Below are 19141 nucleotides of genomic sequence, written 5' to 3'. Positions count from 1 at the left end.
TTTTCTGATTTGAAATGTAATATTCCTATTTTTTATTCCATTATAATGATTTTTTAAAAATTTCAGTTTCCAGTTGATCTTTACCATATATATAAATTGTCCTCTCTCAGATTGAGGACCTTCTCTTCTCTTTATGGTTTGCTGAAAGATTTTTTCATGAAGTATACTAAATTTTGTCAAATACCTTTTCTTTTTCTCCTGAGATGATCGTCTTGTTTTTTCCTTTATTGTGTTAATGTGGTAAATTGATTTTTGAATATTAAACCCCCTTGCATTCATAGGATAAATCCTGCTTTGTTATGATATATTATTTGTTTTATATCTTTTAAAATTCAATTTGCTAATAATTGTAAGTATTTATGCTGGTGTTTTAAGCATCTGTCTTTATGAAGGATATTGGTATATTGTTTTCTTTGGTTGTCATATCTTTCTCTGATTTTGGTTCCAGGGTAATACTGGCCTCCTAAAATTAGCTAGGAAGTGTTCTTTTCTCTTATATTTGCTGAAAGAATTCATATAAGATGGGTATTTTCTTCCTTAAATGTTTAATTTACTAGTGAAGTCATCTGGGCCTGGCTCTATTCAGATTTTCTGTTTCTTCTGTGTCTTTTTTGGTAATTTGCACCTTTCAAACTATTTCCTCTAAGTCAGCACAGTTTACTAGAAGTTTTCATGATGACGGAAATCTTCTATATGTACACTGTTAAAGTATAGTAGCCACTAGCTACCTGTGGCAGTTGAGTACTTGAAATGTGATGAGTGCAAAACTGAAGTTTTAGTTTTATTTAATTTAAATAGTAAAAAATGGCTGATGGTTTACTGTTTTAGACATTGCAGATTTAAGCTGTTGAGTTCATTTCCATAAAGTTAATAATTTTTTAATGTTTCATCATAAAGTTTTTCATGGTATTTTAAAATTTATTGCTATATGGGGCTGGCCCAGTGGTGCAGCGGTTAAGTTCACATGTTCTGCTTCAGCAGCCTGGGGTTTGCCAGTTCGGATCCTGGGTGCAGACATGGCACCACTTGGCAAGCCATAATGTGTAGGCATCCCACATACAAAGTGAAGGAAGATGGGCACGGATGTTAGCTCAGGGCCAGTCTTCCTCAGCAAAAAGAGGAGGATTGGCAGCAGATGTTAGCTCAGGGCTAATCTTCCTCAAAAAAAAAATAATAAAGTAAAATAAAAAAATAAAATAAAATTTATAGCTGTGAAGTTGATTATAATATTTTCTTAATTCACTTTTATTGTCTATGAAATCTTTAGTGCTGTCCTTTCTTTCATGCTTGATATCAGTAATTTGTATCTTTTTCTTCTCTCAACTTTCTTTGTATTAACTTTTTATTAAAATATTTCAAATGTAAAATAAACATAAACTAAAATTTACCATCTTACCCATTTTTAAGTGTTCAGTTCAATAGTGTTAAATACACTCACATTGTTGTGTAGCCAATCTCCATAATTCTTTTCATCTTGCAAAACTGAAACTCTAGACCTATTAAACGGCAATTCCCAATTCTTCCTTCTTTAGACTCTCTCAGCCACCTTTCTGCTTTCTGTCTCTATGAATTTGACTACTCAGTATCTCATATAAGTGGAATCATACAGCATTTGTCCTTTTGTGAATGGCTTATTTCACTTAACATGATGTCCTCAAAGTTCATCCATGTTGTAACATGTGCTAGAATTTCCTTCCATTTTAAAGCTGACTAATACTCCATTTTATGGATATACCATGTATTGTTTATCAGTTCACCCATCAATGGACAGACACTTGGGTTGTTTCCACCTTTTAACTATGGTGAATAATGCTGCAGTGAACATGGTATGCAAATATGTCTTCAAGACCTTGCTTTCAGTTATTTAGAAATCATATGTAATTCTATTTTTAACTTTTTGAGGAACTGCCATGCAGTTTTCTGTAACAGCTGCACCATTTTGCCATTGCACCAAGAGTGCTGCATAAGGGTTCCAATTTCTCCACATCCTTGCCAACGTTTGTTACTTTTGTTTTTTTGATAGTAGTCGCTCTTTTTTTAATGATCAGTTTGTCTGGAGGTTTATCGATTTTGTTCTTTTCAAAGATCTCGCTTTTGATTTCATTAGTTTTTTTCCAGTGTTTGTCCATTTTCTATTACATAGATTTTTCTTCTTTCTTTATTATTCCTTCCTTCTACTTTGGATTTAATTTGATCTTTTTCTAGCTTCTTAAGGTGGATGTTGAGGTTGTAGATGTTAGACTTTTTTCCTTTTCTTTTTTTTTTCCTTTGCTGAGGAGGATTAGCCCTGAGCTAACATCTCTGCCGGTCTTCCTCTACTTATATGTGGCTTGCCACAACAGTGTGGTTGACGAGTGGTGTAGGTCTGTGCCTAGGATCCGAACCTGCAAGCTCAGGCCATAGAAGCAGAATGCGCTGAACTTAACCACTACACCACAGGGCCGACCCCAGACTTTTGTTTTTTCTTAACAGAGGCATATAAATCTATGCGTTTCCATCTAAGCCCTTCTTTTACTACACTTCTAAAATGTTGTGTTTTCATTGTCATTCAATTCATAATATTTTCTCATTTTCCTTCTTTTTTTTTCTTAAGAAGGATTTTGTTTTATTTCTGAATATTTGAGAGTTTTCCAAATGTGCATTTGTTGAGTACTAGTTTAATTCCATTTTGGTTAAAGTAAATATTCTGTATGATTTCCACTATTTGATACCATACAATATTTCCATCATTTATCACGTGATCTTTGTTGGTGATTGTTCCATGTGTACTGGAAAAGAATATGTATCCTGTCATTTTGGGGTTATTTTATAAATGTCATTTAGATTCAGTTGATTGACAGCATCTTTTCAGATCTTTTATATTTTTACTTATTTTTCTCACTATTTTTTCCATCAATTACTGGCAGAGAAATGTTGAACTCTTTACCTATTATTATGGAGTTGTCTATTTTTACTTTTAATTGAATCAGCTTCCAGTGTTCGTTCTCTCCTGGAGACCCAGGTTTCCATCAGGTATCTTTTTCCTTCTATATAAAGAATTTCTTTAACATTTCTTGTTTCCAGGTTTGCTCATAACATGTTCTTTTAGCTTTCATCTAAAACATTTTTATTTCATCTTCCTTTTTGAAGATTATTTTCTTGTTATAGAATTCTGGGTTGACAGGGATTTTTTCTTTCAGCACTTTTAAATTTAACAACTTTGGCAGAAAATTTATTTCTTTAAGTACTCATCCCTCCAACTGCAATTAAACATAGGTTGGCCTGCTTAATATTGTATCCCAGGTCTGATGTTCTCTTTCTTATTTTTCAACCTTTTATCATTCTGTAGTTCTGTCTACAGTGTTTTTATTGCCTTGTTTTCTTGTTTCACTGTTACTTTCTTCTACATCGTCTAATGTGCTATTAACCCATCCAGTTAATTTTTCATTTCAGATACTATACTTTTCTGTTTTAGGAGTTCCTTTTTTTTTATTGAAGTCATAATAGTTTATAACATTGTGAAATTTCAGTTGTACATTATTATTTGTCAGTCACCATATAAATGTACCCCTTCACCCCTTGTACCCACCCGCCTACCCCCTTCCCCTCTGGTATCCACTAAAGTGTTCTCTTTGTCCGTGTGTTAGTTTATCTTCCACTTATGAGTGAAATCGTATGGTGTTTGTCTTTCTATGTCTGGCTTATTTCACTTAAGATAATATCCTCAAGGTCTATCCGCATTGTTGCAAATGGGACGATTTTGTCTTTTTTCTGTGGCTGAGTAGTATTCCATTGTATATATATACCACATCTTCTTTAACCACTCATCAGTCAGTGGGGACTAGGGTTGCTTCCTCTTCTTGGCTATAGTGAATAGTGCTGCAATGAGTGTAGGGGTGCATAAGTCTCTTTGAGCTGTTGATTTCAAGTTCTTTGGATAGATACCCAGTAGTGGGATAGCTGGATTGTATGGTATTTCTATTTTTAACTTTTTGAGAAATCTCCATACTGATTTCCTTAGTGGCTGCACCAATTTGCATTCCCACCAGCAGTGTATGAGGGTTCCCTTTGTTCCACGTCCTCTCCAACATTTGTTATTTTTTGTCTTGGTGATTATAGCCATTCTAATGGATGTGAGGTGATATCTTAGTGTAGTTTTGATTTCCACTTCCCTGATGATTAGTCATGTTGAACATCTTTTCATGTGCCTATTTGCCATCTGTATATTTTCTTTGGAAAATCAGATCCTCTGCCCATCTTCTTTCTTTCTTTCTTTTTTTTTTTTGAGGAATCTCATCCATGAGCTAACATCTGTCAATCCTCCTCTTTTTGCTGAGGAAGACTGGCCCTGCACTAACATCCGTGCTCATCTTCCTCTACTTTATAAGTGGGACGCCTGCCCTAGCGTGGCTTGATGAGTGGTGCCATGTCCGCACCCGGGATCCGAACCGGCAGATCCTGGGCTGCCAAATTGGAACGTGCGTGCTTAACCACTGTGCCACCAGGCCAGCCCATCTGCCCATTTTCTGATTGGGTTGTTTGGTTTTTTTGCTATTTAGTTGTGTGTGTACTTTCTTCTTTTTTTTTTTTTTGTGAGGAAGATTCACCCTGAGCTAACATCCATTGTCAATCTTCCTCTCTTTTTTGCTTGGGGAATATTAGCCCTGAGCTAACATCTGTGCCTATCTTCCTCTGTTTTTTGTGTGTGGGATGCTTCCACAGCATGGCTGATGAGTGGAGTAGGTTCACGCCCAGTATCCAAACCCGAGAACCAGAGCTGCCAAAGCAGAGCACATGGAACTTTAACCACTTGGCCATGGGGACAGTCCCTGTGTGAGTTCTTTATGTGTTTTGGAGATTAAGCCCTTGTCAGATATATGATTTGCAAATATTTTCTCCCAGGTGGTGGGTTGTCTTTTCATTTTGTTCTTGGTTTTCTTTGCCTTGCAGAAGCTCTTTAGTCTGATGAAGTCCCTCTTGTTTGTTTTTTCTTTTGTCCCCTTTGACTGAATAGACATGGTATTGACTGAATAGCAATGGTATTCAAGAAGATCCTTTTAAGACTGATGTCACAGAGTGTATTGACTATATTTTCTTCTAGGAGTTTTATGGTTTCTTACCTTCAGTCTTACCTTCAAGTCTTTGATCCATTTTTGTTAACTTTTGTGAAGATTGGCCCTGAGCTAACATCTGTTGCCCATCTTCCTCTTTTTTTTGCTTGAGGAAGATTGTCACTAAGTTAACAACTGTGCCAGTCTTCTTCTGTTTTATGTGGGATGCTGCCACAGCATGGCTTGATGAGTGGTGCTAGGTTGGCACCTGAGATCCGAACCTGTGAACCCCAGGTCACTGAAGTGGAGCACACAAACTTAACCACTATGCCACCAGGCTGGCTCCTGCTTGTATTCTTTTGCATGTGGCTGTCCAGTTTTCTCAACACCATTTGTTGAAGAGACTGTCTTTTCTCCATTGTATGTTCTTGGCACCTTTGTCGAAGATTAGCTATCCATAGATGTGTGTTTTTATTTCTGGGCTTTCACTTCTGTTCCATTGATTTGTGTGTCTGTTTTTGTACCAGTACCAAGCTGTTTTGATTACTGTAGTTTTATAGTATATTTTGAAGTCAGGGATTGTGATGCCTCCAGCTTTGTTCTTTTTTCTCAGGATTGCTTTAGCTATTTGGGGTCTTTTGTTGCCGCACGTGGATTTTAGGATTCTTTGTTCTATTTCTGTGAAAAATGTCATTGGGATTCTGATTGGGATTGCATTGAATCTGTAGATTGCTTTCAGTAGTATGGCTATTTTAACTATATTTATTCTTTCAATCCACGTGCATGGATTATCTTTCCATTTATGTCATCATTGGTTCCTTTTAATAATGTCTTTTAGCTTTCATTGTATAGGTCTTTGACCTTCTTGGTCAAATTTATTCCTAGATATTTTATTCTTTTTCTTGCGATTGTAAATGGGATTATATTCTTGAGTTCTCTCTCTGTTAGTTCATTATTAGACTATGGAAATAGAACTGATTTTTGTAAGTTGATTTTGTACCCTGCAACCTTGCAGTACTTGTTGATTATTTCTAATAGTTTTCCAGTGGATTCTTTTTCCTATATATAAAATCATGTCATCTTCAAACGGCGAGTTTCACTTCTTCATTGCCTGTTTGGACTCCTTTTATTTCTTTTTCTTGCTTAATTGCCCTGGCCCAAACTTCTAGTATTGTGTTGAATAGGAGTGATGAGAGTGGATACCCTTGTCTTGTTCCTCTTCTCAGAGGGATTGCTTTCAGTTTTTCTCTGTTGAGTATGATGTTGGCTGTGGGTTTGTCATATATGGCCTTTATTATGTTGAGGTACTTTCCTTCTATACCCATTTTATTGAGAATTTTTGTCATAAATGGATGTTGAGTCCTGTCAAATGCTTTCTCTGCATCTGTTGAGATGATCATGTGGTTTTTATTCCTCATTTTGTTAATGTGGTGTATCACATTGATTTGTGAATGTTGAACCATCCCTATGTCTCTGGTATAAATCCCACTTGATCATGTTGTATGATCTTTTTAATGTATTGCTGTATTCAGGTTGCCAATATGTTGTTGAGGAGTTTTGCATCTATGTTCATCAGCAATATTGGCCTGTAATTTTCCATCTTTGTGTTGTTCTTGTCTGGCTTTGGTATTGGTGATGTTGGCCTCATAGAATCTGTTAGGAAGTGTTATGTCTTCCTCAATTTTTTGGAATAGTTTGAGAAGGATAGGTATTAGATCTTTGAATGTTTGTTAGAATTCTCCAGAGAAGCCATCTGGTGCTGGACTTTTATTTTTGGGGACGTTTTTTATTAGTTTCAATCTCTTTACTTGTGATTGGTCTTTTCAGATTCTCTCTTTCTTCTTGGTTCAGTTTTGGGAGGTTGTATAAGTCTAAGAATTTATCCATTTCTTCTAGATTATACAATTTGTTGGCATATACTTTTTCATAGTATTCTCTTATAATCCTTTTTATTTCTGTGGTATCCATTGTACTTTCTCCTGTTTCATTTCTAATTTTATTTATTTGAGCCTTTTCTCTTTTTTACTTAGTAAGTGTGTCTAAGAGTTTGCCATTTTTGTTTATCTTCTCAAAGAACCAGCTCTTTGTTTCATTCATCCTTTCTACTGGTTTTTTGGTTTCAATTTGATTTCTTTCTTTTATTATTTCCCTCCTTCTGCTGACTGGGCTGTGTTTGTTCTTTTTCTAATTCTCTTAGATGTAGTTTAAGATACTTACTTGAGATTTTTCTTGTTTGTCAAGGTGGGCCTGTATTGCAATGAATTTCCCTCTTAGGATCACTTTTCCTGCATTCCATATGAGTTGGTATGTTGTGTTTTCAGTTTTATATGTGTCCAGATCTTTTCTGATTTTTCCTTTGATTTATTCATTGATCCAGTGGTGGTTCAGTGAAAGCATGTTGTTTAGTCTCCACGTATTTGTGACTTTCCCAGCCTTTCTCTTGTAGTTTATTTCTAGTTTCGTAGCATTTTGGTCAGAAAATATGCTTTATGTGATTTCAGTCTTCTTAAGTTTATTGAGGCTTGCCTTGTTTCCCAACATATGGTCTATCTTTGAGAATGTTCCATGTGCACTTGAGAAGAATATCTATTCTGTTAATTTTGGATGGAGTGTTCTATATATGTCGATTAAGTCCATCTGGTCTAGTTTTTTACTTGAGGCCCTGTTTCCTTGTTGACTTTCTGTCTGGATGATCTATCTGTTGACGTAAGTGGGGTGTTGAGGTCCCCTACTATTACTGTGTTGCTGTTAATTTCTCTCTTTAGATCTGTTAACAGTTGGTTTATATACTTTGGTACTCCTGTGTTAGGTGCAAATATATTCATAAATGTTATGTCCTCTTGGTGGAATGTCCTTTTTATCATTATGTACTACGCCTCTTTGTCTCTTGTTGTCTTTTTTATCTTGAAGTCTGCTTTGTCTGATTTAAGTATGGCAACACCTGCTTTATTTTGCTTGCCATTTGCTTGGAGCATCATCTTCCATTCCTTCACTCTGAACCTATATTTATTTTTACAACTGAGATGTGTTTCCTGGTGGCAGCATATTGTTGGGTCTTGTTTTTTAATACCTCTTGCCACTCTCTTTAGATTGGAGAATTCATTCCATTTACATTTAGAGTGATTACTGATATATGAGGGCTTAATACTGCCATTTTATGTCTCGTTTTCTGGTTATTCTATACTTCCATTGTTTCTTTTCCCTTGTATTTCTGACTGCTATTTCCGTTCGGTGGTTTTTCTGTGATGGTTTTCTCAGTTTTCTCTTTATTTATGGTTTGTATCTCTGCTTTCATTTTTTGTTTAGTGGTTACCATGAGGTTTGTATAAAAGATCTCATAGATCAGATAGTCCATTTTGTTTCTTTCTTTCTTTCTTTTCTGGTAAGGAAAATTGGCACTGAGCTGACATCTGTTGCCAGTCTTCCTTTTTTTTCCCTTTTTCTCCCCAAAGCCCCAGTACATTGTTCTATATCCTAGTTGTAGGTCATTCTGGTTCTTCTTTGTGGGATGCTGCCACAGCATGGCTTGATGAGTGATGTCCCCGTCCATGTCCAGGATCCGAATCAGTGAACCCCAGGCTGCCAAATCAGAGCACAGGAACTTATCCAGTCTGCCACAGGCTGGCCCCCTCATGTAGTCCATTTTCTCATAGCCTCTTATCTCCGTTAGTCTAAGCAGGTTCTATCCATTTTCTCTTCACCTTCTGAGTTATTGTTGTCACAAATTGTTCTTTTTTGTGATGTGAGTTTCTAACTAAATTGAAATGTTTATACTTATTTTTAAAGCTCTCCTTCCCTTTGTCTTTTGTGTTATAGTTGTATTTACTAAGCTATTCTGATAATAGAGTTGCAATTTTGTGATTCTATCTATTTATCTCCTTGCTGAAGATTTTGTAAACCTTTGGTTTCTAGTTCCAGATGGGAGGACTCCTTTCAGTGTTTCTTTAAGACAGGCATAGTGGCGATGAACTCCTTCAGCTTTTGTTTATCTGGGAAGGCTTTTATTTTTCCATCGTATCTGAAGGATAGTTTCGCTGCATAGAGTATTCTTGGATGAAATTTTTTGTCTTTCACTATTTTGACTGTATCGTTCCATTCTCTCCAACCTGTAAGGTTTCTGCTGAGAAATGCACTGAAAGCCTGGTAGGGGTTCCTCTGTAAAGTTATTTTCTTTGGCATTGCTGCATTAATATTTTTTCTTTGTCATGTTATTATTATTTTTCTTTTGAGGAAGGTTAGCCCTGAGCCAGCATCTGCTGCCAATCCTCCTCTTTTTGCTGAGGAAGACTGGCCCTGAGTTAACATCTGTGCCCATCTTCATCCACTATCTTTTATATGTGGGATGCCTACCACAGCATGGCTCACCAAGCGGTGCCTTGTCCACACCCGGGATCTGAGCTGGTGAACCCCGGGCCACCAAAGTGGAATGCGTGAACTTAACTGCTGCACCACTGGGCAGGCCCCTGTCATATATTTTTGACAATTTTACTATTATATGCCTTGGAGAAGGTCTTTTTGCGTTGATGTAGTTAGGAGTTCTCTTGGTTTCATGTACTTGTAAGTCCACTTTCTTACCCAGGTCTGTGAAGTCCTCAGCTATTGTTTCTTTGGAGAAGCTCTTTGCTCCTTTCTCCTTCCCTTCTCCCTCTGGAATACCTGTAATCCTTATGTTGCTTTTCCTAATTGAGTCAGATATTTGTCACAGAATTTCTTTATTCTTTACACATCTTAGTTCTCTCTTGTCGTCTACCTGAAGCATTCCTGTATTTTCTGTCCTCTAAATCACTAATTCTGTCCTCGATAACATCAGCTCTGTTTTTCCTGGTTTCTACATTATTTCTTGTCTCACTAATTTTGTTCTTCAAATCCCGAATTTCTGTTTGGGTTTCTTTTGGAGTTTCAATTTCTTTGGTGAGGCATTCCTTCTGCTCATTAATTTTCTTCCTGAGCTCAGTGAATTGTCTTTCTGAATTTTCTTGTAATTCATTGAGTTTCTTTATGGCTTCTATTTTGAATTCTTCATCATTTAGATTATAAATTTCTTTGACTTATCCACAACTGGAAGGACCCACAACTAAGATATACAACTATGTACAGGGGGGTCTGGGGAGATAAAGCAGAAAAGAAAAATTTCTTTCTCTTCAGGACTAGTTTCTACAGATTTGTCATTTCCTTCTGCTCTGAAGTGTTACTGTAGTTTTTCAAGGTGTTTGATGAATTGATCCTTTGCTGGCATATTTGTGGTAGTATCAGGTTGTAGGTTACACGTGCCACCACTGGGAATTGGGTGCTGGAGCTGTGTTTTCTGATCTGGCCCCATCTGGTGGAAGTTGTGCCAGTAAGATTTCTCTGCATTTGTGTGCTGGCCACAGCCACTTGGTGGGTCACACATGCATGCTCAGTCAGGGCCCGTGGGCTCCATCAGCAGGTTGTTCTTGTGTGGGCAGGACTGCTGTGTTTGGCAGGTGACTGGCTAAGCTCCTGCAGGAGGTGAGAGGGCAGGGGCACTTTGTTTCCCAAATGGGTTGGCTCCGTGCTCCTTGACATTTTAGCTGCACTGCTTCTCTTAATGTGTGGGGCTCCTTCATGAGGGCTGAGCTGCCTCTACTCACTGGGGAGCATTCCCACAGGTGGGAACACCAGGGCAGGGTGGGTGCTCCCATGGGCCGGACTACCACTCCAAAAGCATCGACACACTTTCCGGGCTGCATCTGCCTCCTGTTATAGTCACGCAAGCTGTTGTGTGATGACCCACAACCTGGATTGCTGCTACTGGGGAAGGGGAGTGGTCTGCTCACCTAATTCCACTGCTTCCTGGGGTTCCAGTCCACCCACCTTCAGGTTAATGGCTGTGTGGATCTCTCAGGTGTCCTGTTCTGCTGTAGGGGATCCTCTGTTGGTTAATGCATGTCTGTTTAGTTGTGACTTAGATGGGAGAGACAAAGGGAACAACTCAGTCCACCATCATGCTGACATCACTCCAGTTGTATTGTATTGAATAATAATAAATCATCTCTTAGAAATATTTCACTGACAAAACAAAATGCTAATTTAAGCTTTTATTTCAAATGAAGCAAGATTAACTCATTTTTATGCTTCTTGTTTGTTTTTGAATTCTTTGGAGTTTGTGTTTCTTTTCTTTCTTTCTTCCTTTATATGAGAGAAAAGCAACCTGAGATAATTGTTAGACAACTATGACTTTGAGAGTTAAAATTAGAATTGATACTACTTTATTTCTGAAGATTATGCTTTGATTAAAAACAAAAATGTGTAAGAGGAATTAAGTAATATATTTGCAATGAAAGTAACTAACAGCCGTTTCACAGTGTTCATTTATGTGATTATTGGATTCCTTAGTTGATGGTTGTACCTTAAAGTGAAATAATATTGGGGGATAGTATAGAAGTATCAGTATGCTACTAAAGGAATGACTAAACAGAAGGACAAGGAGTAAAGGGTGACTTGGCATCATGAAATTTACTTTCATTATCGAACACAAATATGAACTTAAATTGCTTTCCCCAAATTTTTCTTTCCCCAAATCTGACAACCTACTTGTGTTTAGACCCATGTACTCCTTTCATTCTTTTACAAAGGAAATTGTTTATGTACTGATCACATTTCCTGTTGCACAAAGGTTTTCCTTCTGTACTCTTTAGTTATTCTCTTTATTGGATCATGCCCATGAGCATACTACAAGATGTAATGTTCTCCATCTTAAGAAAAAACTTACCAAAAAATTAAAAACGAACAAAGAAAACAAAACAAAAATGCAGAGTCAGAAAAACTCTTGACTCAAGATTTTAGTTGAGTTTCTGCTCATTTTCTTTAATTTAGAGCAAAACTGCTCTAAAGAGTTGTCTGTACTTATCATTCCCAAGTTATCTCCTCTCAGTCTCTGTTGGGGTCCCCCCACTTCAGCTTGTACACTCATTTTTCCATGATACAGCTCTTGTCAAGTTAGAAGTTCACTTCACATTTGCCAATATTAACAATTAATTTTCGATCTTCGTTTTATGTTATTATCTCAGCAGTATTCATTATCATTGGTCACTCCTTCCTTATTGAAATATTTCCTTCACTTAGCTTCTGTGACATCAGTCACCTAGTTTTCCTCCTACCTCACTGGCTGTTCCATCTTAGTCTCTTTTCCTGATTCCTTCCTTCATACCAGATTTCTAAATGTTGAAGTATCCCAGGACTCTCAACTCTGTTCAGTCTGTATTAAATAAACTCACTAGGTGATCTTATCTAGTCCCATGAATTTTAAGTACCATCTCTTCATTGATGAGTCCCAATATGTCATTTTTTGGCAAAAGTCTCCTCTTTTAACTCCTCTTTAATATAGCCAGTTGCCTTCTTGATATCTCTTTTTGAAGATTTAATAATATTCTCAAAGTTGATAGGTCCAAGACCAAGTTATTCATCTTACCTCTTTCAGTTTGTTCCTCCCTTAGTGTTCCCATCTCAGGAAGTGGCACTCTGTTGTGTTATCCTTGACTTCTTTCATAGCCAGCTTCTTATATATCAGGAAATGCTTCTACTTTCAAAATTTACCCAAATCTGACGACTTCTCCTCACATCGATCATTACTATCCTGGTCTTAGCCACCAGTTTTTCCTTTGATTATTGGAGTAGCCTCCTGACTGGTCTTCCTGCTTCTGTTCTTCACTCCCTGTGGCATTTAACAGCCTGGAAGTGGTCATACACAAGCTAGGGTGATCCTTGTAAAACATAAATCGTGTTAGTCCCTTGTAAGGATCTTTTAATGACTTCCTTTCACACTTACATGTATTGCATTTTTTTTTATGGTCTGCAAATTCCTAATAGACCTATCCTCTGGCTTTTTTATCTTTTCTCATTTTTTAGCACCCCTCCCTCATTGAATTCCAGCCGTAGAGTCCTTGCTCATCCTCAGATACGCCACACATGTTCACAGTGTCTAAAAGCTAGGAATCTTTCATGAGAAATTTGTGCTTTTAGGTGTTCCACTGGCTACTGTGATTCCCAAATATAGTGTGTCATGTTTTGTTCTGTAGATCTAGGCTCTGAGAAACAGAAGCTCTTTCTTTTGTTTGATTATACGTCATGAGGATAAATAGAATTCTCTTTCAGTGAATTATATATATAAATATAACTGGTAGTTACATTTTAGCCTTATAAGATTTTATGCAGCCTACAAATTTATTGTGCGATGACTAGCAAAATTGCAAATTCAAATTAGATGCTTTGTTAGAAATTGCTGTCTCTGAAAAAACTTTAAATCTCAAGTAAGCATAAAAAAATTTTTCTCACTTGATAGATGAATTGATAGATGAATGTGCTTCAAAACTCAAAGATACAAAAGGGGATGCTTTGAATAGTCACTGTTTCTGTTTTCCAGTTCTGATTGTCATAGGAAATTCAATGAAAGTGTTTTGTTTTTTTTGTGATGAGGTTTGTCCTTGAGCTAACATCTGTTGCCAGTCTTCCTCTTTTTGTTTGAGGAAGATTGTCGCTAAGCTAACATCTGTGCAAATCTTCCTCTATTTTTGTATGTGGGATGCTGCCACAGTGTAGCTTGATGATCACTGTGTAGGTCTGTGCCTGGGATCTGAACCCACAATCCCCAGGCCACTGAAGCAGAGTGCTCTAACTGAACCACTATGCCACCGGGCCGGCCCCAGAGAAGATATTTTTTGTATGTAAACAACTGTACATAAACATAAAGTTTTAAAAATATAGTAGTGATAGCATAATATATGTATGTGTATTCTTCCTCACTTAGTTATTTTTACTTAATTGACCTTGGGAACTCAATATAAAGCTGCCTCATTCTTTTTAACAACTATGTAATATTCCATTGTAGGTATGTACTGTAATTAATCTAGCCTCACTAATGAAGAGATAGGCTGTTTCCAGTCTTTGCTGCTATAAATGTTATTTTTCATAGATCTCTTGTGAGATTATATCTATAGGGTAAATTCTTAGAACTTGAATTGCTGGATCAAGAGGTATGTGTATTTCATGTATCATAAATGTTGCCTGGTTGCTCTTTATTAGGATTGTGCCAGTTTATATTCTGACCAATAATATTTGATTACAGGGGTGGCAGACTTTTTTTCTGTTAAGGGCCATATCTTAGAGTTTGCAGCTCAGTTATGGTCCATGTCACAAACTCTTCCTTATATGCTTTTTGGCCTTGGGCCATAGTCTTACAGCCTCATCCCATAGCATAGCTGCCAGGCTGTTATCAAAACCTTTTGTCATTACCAACCTGCTATGTGAACATGGTATCTCACTGCATTGTTAATTTGCATTTCATTTATGAGCAAAGTTCAACCTTGGTATTTCCTTTCCTCTGAAATATTTGTTCAAATCTGTTGCTTTTATATATGTATTTGGTTGTTTGTGTCTTTCTTGGATGATGTCTTCCCTTTTTTTATTAGGGAAATTACCCTTTGTTATATGGAATGCAGGAAAATCTTTTTAAGCAGTTTATCCTTAATCTTTTGGTTTGGTTTGTGTTTTCTTCTCTTTAGGAATTTTTTAGTCACGTTTGATCTTTTATTCTTTTATTCAATAAATTGGTCTTTTATTCTGGATTTTGTGTCATCCTTAGAAAGACTTTTCCCCACTTTAAGACTTAAAAGTAAGTCTTCCATGGTTTTTAATATTAGTGTTTTATTTTTTATGTCTAAACATTAACTACATCTGAATTTTATTTTGCTGTGAGTTAGGGATCCAGTTTTTCCAGGTGGCTACCCTTTCCTCCCAATACCATACTCTGAATTTAAATGTAGAGATTTTGACAGTTGTTTGCAATATTCCTTTTCAGTACAGTCATGTGTTGCTTAACAATGGGATTTGTTCTGAGAAATACATTGTTAACGTGTTTTACTGTTGTGTGAATATCGTAGAATATACTTTCACAAACTTAGATGGTATAACCTACTACACACCTAGTCTTGTGGGACCTACTATTGTATATGTGGTCTGTTGTTGACCAAATTTTATTGTTGTGTGAACATCATAGAGTATACTTGCACACACCTAATCTTGTGGAACCCCTATTGTATATGTGGTCTGTTGACCAAAATGTCATTATGCAGCACATGGCTGTGTTGACTTCTCATATACCATAGAATTTAGATTAAATGCTGACCACATGAAATGCATGTTCTTCCATTTGGGAAACAGTTACTGAGCACATGTTATGTGGCCAGGTACTCAGGGTAAACTGTTGTACAGAGAAGTCTGTAACTCTGACCTTTAGTTGCTTACAGTTTGGCAGATTTATCACAATGTATGTATGTGTGTGTTTTGACATCCTGCTTCTTTATTTGTATTTTCTCCCTAACCTTCTATTATTATGAGAATTTTCAAATAAGTGGGACAATTGAAAGAACAGTACAATTAATATCTATAACATTGTGCATGCTCTTTCATCTCCCCCTGCTTCTCTCTTTGTGATATACTATGTGAAAGTAAGTTGTAGAGGTTCCTAAGATTTTTAGCATCTGTTGTTTGAGTTGATTATTATTTAGTTAAGTAAAAATGGTGATTTTCTAATATTATTGTTTTCCTCTATTTGGTTTTTTTAGTTCTGTGAGTAGGGGGAGTCATCGCTTTTTCATTTCATCCCTAGATCCTAGCACAGTGCTTAACCACAGAGTGGTTTCCCAATAAATATGTGCTGAATGAATGAGTGCTTCAGGTAGTGGGGAGTTACTGAAGGACTTCAAGGGGGGGTATAATATGGTATAATATGAGATGATTTATGGTTTAGAAAGGTAATTCTGATGTCTTTATGGAAGAGGGCAACTTGAAGAAAGCTTTCATTTGGGCCCTGTATCAGTTAGGATTTGATTACAAGTAATCCAAAACAAAGTCACTTAAACAAAAAAGAATTTATCCTGGATCATGGAATCCAGGGAATGATTTGAAGAACTAACCACCTGAAGGCTTCAGGAACAAATGAAAACAAGACTGTTGGTGCCACTGATATTTTCACTAATGATTTTCACTCTGTGTTTTTATGAGTTCCAGTTTGTCTGCTCATGGACCAGTTAAATGTGGTTTGGGAGTAGGGTCTGTAAGAATATAGTTGCTTCCTAGATGTCTGCATGGATTGAGTTAGTACACTATCAACAGTAAGAGATGTGGAGTGTTGGAATGCTGCCAAGTAGAGGAAATAGATTTGAAAGATTTTAAGTAGTACAGTTGACAGAATTTGTCCAGGGAAAGAATTAGAGTGGTTCTCTTTTCTGTCTTGAGCAAACTGCTGGCTTGGTGATGCTGTTAAAGAACTGATGGAGATACAAGAAGAGAATGCTTGGAATGGGAACATGATGAGTTTAGTTTTAGAGGTACTAAGTTGGTGGCCCTCTGGGGAGAGGGCGTATAAGAGCTAGTTGAATATAAATAAACATCTGAATCTTGGAAGAAAGACGTAAGCTAAAGTATTTAGGAAGTCACCAGCAAAAGGCAAGGCCATGGTGGTGAATAAAATAGTCTGAGTGTATAAAATGAGAAGAGAACTGGAATATTGAGCACATAAACAGAGGAAGAGGAGTATGAAATAAATTAATAGACCGATTAGAAAGACAGGAAGAAATAGAGTGACAGAGAAACCCAAGGAATTTTATCCAAGAGGGATGTGCCACATGAGGATTGAAAAAATCCATTAGATTTGACCATTAGGAGATCATTGATGATCTTAATGAGAGCAGTTTCAATGCAAAATTGGGAACGAGACTGCATTAAGTTCAAAGGATTAACGATTGGGAGATGAAGTAGAAACATACCAATGTACACTCTTTTTTAGAAGTTTCACTGTTAAGGAAAGGTGATTGAGGGCAGGAGAAAAAAATACAGGGCTGGGAGCCTTTTTCTTTTATTTTGGAATGGGAGAGACTTGAGCATATAGTTTCAAACAGTAAACAGTTTTTTATTTATTCCAGCTTGGATAAATTTTCTTTTTATGTTTAAATATTTACCGTTGTAAACATCAACTGCTATTAAGTGTTTATTAGAGTTAGTGCTGAGAAATTGGGATTCAGACCAGAGACCTGGGTTCTAATCTCAGCTCCCCAGAATAATCACTACAATAATTATAATTAGCACTTTTATATTCCCTTCTATGTAACAGTCACTGTGTTAGTGGGCCCTTTATATGTACTATCATTAATCCTCACCACAAGTTAATCTCTAAGGTGAGTATTATACTGTTTTGTAGATAAAGAAACCTGAAGGTTTACTTCTCAGGATCACATAGATTTTCAGCGATCCAGCTATGATTCCAGCACAGATATGTCTGATTCTGAAGTTGGTACTCATTTTTTCTATATCACATTGTCTTTCTTTCTAGCCTTCAAAATAGTTTCTCAAGCTTTAGGTCCCTGTTTCCTCATCTGTCAGATAGGGATAGTCGTATCTGTCACACCTATATCAAAGTGCTAATTGAATACTACAGTATTATCATCTATATTTTGTTTGAAAAGAAAAAAAATATATATTTGGTTAAATACCAGACAGGCCTTATTAATGTGGTCATCTTTAGCACTATCGTTTGTCTAAACAGTATTTTACTTTTTAAGGTGGTGGTATCATGGATACAGAAATGTCTGAAGATATAGACCACAACTTAACTCCTACCCTTGACAGCATGTCTTATGGAATGCCGAATCAAACAGGATCTGAAAATTCATTGCTGGATGAAGATGATTATTTTTTGAACTCTGGGGATCTTGCAGGAATTCCAGTCGTTGGTAGTGACAATGAGGATGAACAGGATTTTAGTTCAAAGGACAATCTGGTTTCTTCAATTCATACTGATGATAGCTTGGAAGTAGAGAGAAGAGTCACACAGCATGAATCAGACAATGAAAATGAAATACAGATTCAAAATAAATTAAAAAAAGACTTTCCTAAACAGTTTGATCAGGTCTCTGTCTTTAAATCAATACGGAAAGATTTTAGTCTAGTAAGAGAAAACAGCAAAGACACACTTTCTGGAAAGGAGAAAAATAGAGACCTAACTTATCATGAACGTGAAAAACGGTTGGATAAACCCCATAAAGAGTTGGATTCAAGGTTGAAAAGCAGTTTTTTTGATAAAGCAGGTAATAATTGTTGGAATAGAGCCATAAAACACAATAAATAACAACGTACTGTTGATAATACAGTTTTTATTACTTCTGATGCTAAGCGAAGTATGAACAGTTAAATTCATTGTAAGCTTGTCATTTTTCTTTTATCCTTGTTCTTTGCAGAGTGACTGAATTTCTCCCCGTAACTTTTGGTAATGGTATAAATGGTTGAAAAATAGCTCTAAACCTCATTTCTCCCTCCCCTGGTTGAAATGTTTTGATGAGAAGGCAAGCTACTCGAATCACCTGTTCATTTTCTTTGGTTGAACATTGGAACCTGAAGTTGGATTAACTTCTTTGTGCTGTAAGCACTAATTCAAACTGCTGTCCCACAAATTAGTCCAAATTAGGGAGGGTTTTTCATTTTGATAACATTTCTATTTTATGTTTTAGAAGTTTCTTGAGGCTTCTCTTGAGGCTCTTTGACCAGTGTACCCTATACTTTAGCTCCAGTTTCATTCTGGAATATATTATATATTTTCTAATTTCTGTCCTCCTTTTCCTCCTGCTGTTCCATTTGCCTGCATGTCATTTTCTCTCTTTGTATATATGCCTATAAAAGTACTTCGTATCCACCAGTGCCTAACTCATAAACCTCTTCTACTCTGTAGTCATCCCTAACCTCTCTACATGAAGAATGAATTGTTTCCTTATCTATATTTCCATAGCACTTTGTTCATACCTCATTATTTATAGTACTTATCACACAGTATTATAATTTTCTGTTTGTTTTGCCTTACCTACTAGGATAGGTAATCTGAGGGCCAGATTGTATCTTATTTGTCTTTGTATCTTTGAAGCCTAACCTGGTGCCGTGAAAATAGTAATATGTCAATAAGTGTTCAGTAGATGTAAAGGAAAGCAGGGTGTAATATGCAAACCCTTAATATTTCTTATGACAATGCTAGGAAAAGTATGGGAGAAAGAACAAATCAGTATTGTTAAAAAGAATAAGGATCCATTATGTACAAGGGTATACTA

At 36.5% G+C, this 19141-nt stretch overlaps 1 protein-coding gene across 19 annotated transcripts in view; it reads left to right on the top strand.

Moving 5' to 3' along the window:
* ZMYM4 (zinc finger MYM-type containing 4) overlaps positions 1-19141 on the top strand; it is a 168067-nt gene that overhangs the window by 91588 nt on the left and 57338 nt on the right. For 12 of the 19 annotated variants that reach the window (XM_070260445.1, XM_005607212.4, XM_070260450.1 and 9 more), the window contains one exon: positions 17609-18133. The exons of 4 other annotated variants lie outside the window; for them this stretch is intronic. In XM_070260445.1, coding sequence (XP_070116546.1) covers positions 17609-18133 — 525 coding nt within the window. Of the gene's footprint in view, positions 1-17247; positions 17337-17608; positions 18134-18283; positions 18465-19141 lie in introns of those variants that run through there. 3 more of the 19 variants (XM_070260453.1, XM_023633643.2, XM_070260454.1) reach the window with 2 other exon arrangements.

This window comes from Equus caballus, chromosome 2, assembly GCF_041296265.1.
Source record: "Equus caballus isolate H_3958 breed thoroughbred chromosome 2, TB-T2T, whole genome shotgun sequence".
In the NCBI taxonomy this organism is placed as follows: Eukaryota; Metazoa; Chordata; class Mammalia; order Perissodactyla; family Equidae; genus Equus; species Equus caballus.
Note: the sequence above shows the minus strand (reverse complement) of the source record. Positions and strands in the feature narration are given on the sequence as shown.